The following is a 2,105-nucleotide window of genomic DNA, read 5'->3' as shown; positions in this document are numbered from 1 at the left end:
ACTTTCATTGTAGTTAACTTGAAGTTCAGAAAATCAGTCAAAATTACTATACTCGAAGGATCCTAGATGACGAGTTAATTAAACATGGTCCTGTATTATGGTTGCAGATTAGAGTTGCAGTATGTGTGGTGTATTAAGTAGATGGTTGGTTGACGGACAAAACCCTAGCAAGAATCAACGTTCTAATAATGATTTGAACTGACAAATTAAAGCTAAGCTAGCTTTACCAAATCCAGATCTTCCTAACCAAACATTATCAGATACATACCCTTTACCCTATCCTTATTGCTAACATTTTATGATTTTAAACATTCAAATGATGAACTAACGTACGGCAAACAACCTTAACCTTCAACTCTCCGATCCGTTCAGATCATCATCATCATCATCAACCTCCACATAACCTAGCTCCATATATGCGGTTTCAATTCTTTCCAGAATATTATATTGTTGGTTCACTTGCTTTAATTAAATTTGTTCATAAATCATAATTATGTATGATGGGAAGGATGATTAAGCTAAACTTGAAGTACTGAAAATCTATATATGTAGGATAATAATACAAACTACAAAGATTAAGATTTTATATATGGAATGAAAATAGGATGATTACATTAATAAATTTAGCTTGAAATAGGAAAGCTGTTAACTAGCTTACAAATAAAGAAATTAAATGAAATGAAATGCAAGCTCCCATGGCAATGATCGAGAGATTACATATATTACATTTAGGGCATATATATATATGCATGCTTTTATTATATATATATATGATGCATGCATGGCTACTTACAGTAATATTATGTGTTATTAGGGATAGTTCCAGAGGTTGTGATCAGTAGCTGTAGAAGCGTAGTCATAATCATAATGATCGTAAGAGTATTGCTGGAATCGTGGAGGGCTAAGAAGCATCCCTTCCGCCATATTCGCTATAACATTCGGCATGTCGAAAATTAAGTCCTCGTCCACAAATTCATTGTGAGTTTGATGATGATGATGATGTTCGTATGTTTCATCAGCGGCTATTCCTCCGCTATAATTATCCACTTGGGCCGGCCTTAGTGCATCGGCGGCGGCCCCAGCGGCGGCGGCAGCAAGGGCGGCGGCTTCTTGAATGTCGCGTGAGGAGTTGGAAGCAGGGATAGGCAAGGAGGCGGCGGAATTCGGGAAGTTGAGCTCAGCGTGTGGGCCTTTTAAGGCCAGCGCCGCCACGTCGTAGGCCACGGCCGCCATTTCTGGGGTGGGGAAAGTCCCGAGCCAGATCCTGTTAGGCGATCTGGGCTCGCGAATCTCCGACACCCATTTCCCGCTGCTCTTCCGGCGCCTCACTCCCTTGTACGCCGCCGCCTCCGAGGAGTCCCGTGTTTCGTTATTGCTTCTCCAACCTCTCGTCGACATTCCAATAAGTTTATGTTGATGAAGAGATGATGATGATGATGATGATGAGTGCAGTGGGATGGTGAAACGGCGGCCATTTAAGAAGGCGGAGGAGATTAGGGCTAAGTGCAAACCAGTTGGAGATGATCGATCAAGAATGGATCGGAAGTGGTATATAGCTAGGTGTGAAGGAGTTTGGCTGTCAGCCAGAAGCCCAGAAAGCAGCGTTAGTTAGTTTGTTGGACATATGGGTTGGAGAGCGTTTTCTTATTCTTTTTTCTTTCTTTTTTTAAATAAAAAACCCTCTAAAATTCATGTATACTTGTAAGGATTAAGAATGACATATGTGATGAATACAGAATTTTGATATGATTTAAGTTCTGTCCCACTGAGAGAGCAAATCTAGATTGTGTACCGTGCGCACAGAATAGTGTGATGGGGATGTTGATTGGACTAATTATGAACTCTTTTTTTCTCTTTTAGTGTTTGTGGTTCTCTATTTATATGATGTCTGAATCATTGCATATATATGCCTTCAACACATTAATCACCGTTTAATTTGGGGCTAAGTATATGTGAGTGTGCAGTGGTGAATGTACTTGTGCAGCACAAGCACTCTCTTAATTGGTTCAAAATGAAGCATTATGAGAGTGAATGGGATTATTCTTAATTAATTAGTTCAAAACTGATATCATAGAATTTCATCCCCGCAGGCCACATCAAAGAAA

At 39.9% G+C, this 2,105-nt stretch overlaps 1 protein-coding gene across 1 annotated transcript; it reads right to left on the bottom strand.

Moving 5' to 3' along the window:
- Positions 1-612: 612 nt before the first annotated feature.
- LOC109153756 (ethylene-responsive transcription factor ERF024-like) lies at positions 613-1,662 on the bottom strand. Its single transcript, XM_019301622.1, has one exon. It carries the CDS (start codon positions 1,396-1,398, stop codon positions 811-813), a length of 588 nt encoding a protein of 195 aa, XP_019157167.1. The 5' UTR covers positions 1,399-1,662; the 3' UTR covers positions 613-810.
- Positions 1,663-2,105: the final 443 nt, after the last annotated feature.

The sequence above is a fragment of the Ipomoea nil genome, unplaced genomic scaffold (assembly GCF_001879475.1).
Source record: "Ipomoea nil cultivar Tokyo-kokei standard unplaced genomic scaffold, Asagao_1.1 scaffold0268, whole genome shotgun sequence".
In the NCBI taxonomy this organism is placed as follows: Eukaryota; Viridiplantae; Streptophyta; class Magnoliopsida; order Solanales; family Convolvulaceae; genus Ipomoea; species Ipomoea nil.
The sequence above is the reverse complement of the archived record's forward strand: the minus strand, read 5'-3'. Positions and strand labels throughout refer to the sequence as shown.

Bases quoted from the DNA above. Each gene is read 5' to 3' on its own strand.
- LOC109153756 (XM_019301622.1), bottom strand. From the start codon at position 1,398: ATGTCGACGAGAGGTTGGAGAAGCAATAACGAAACACGGGACTCCTCG.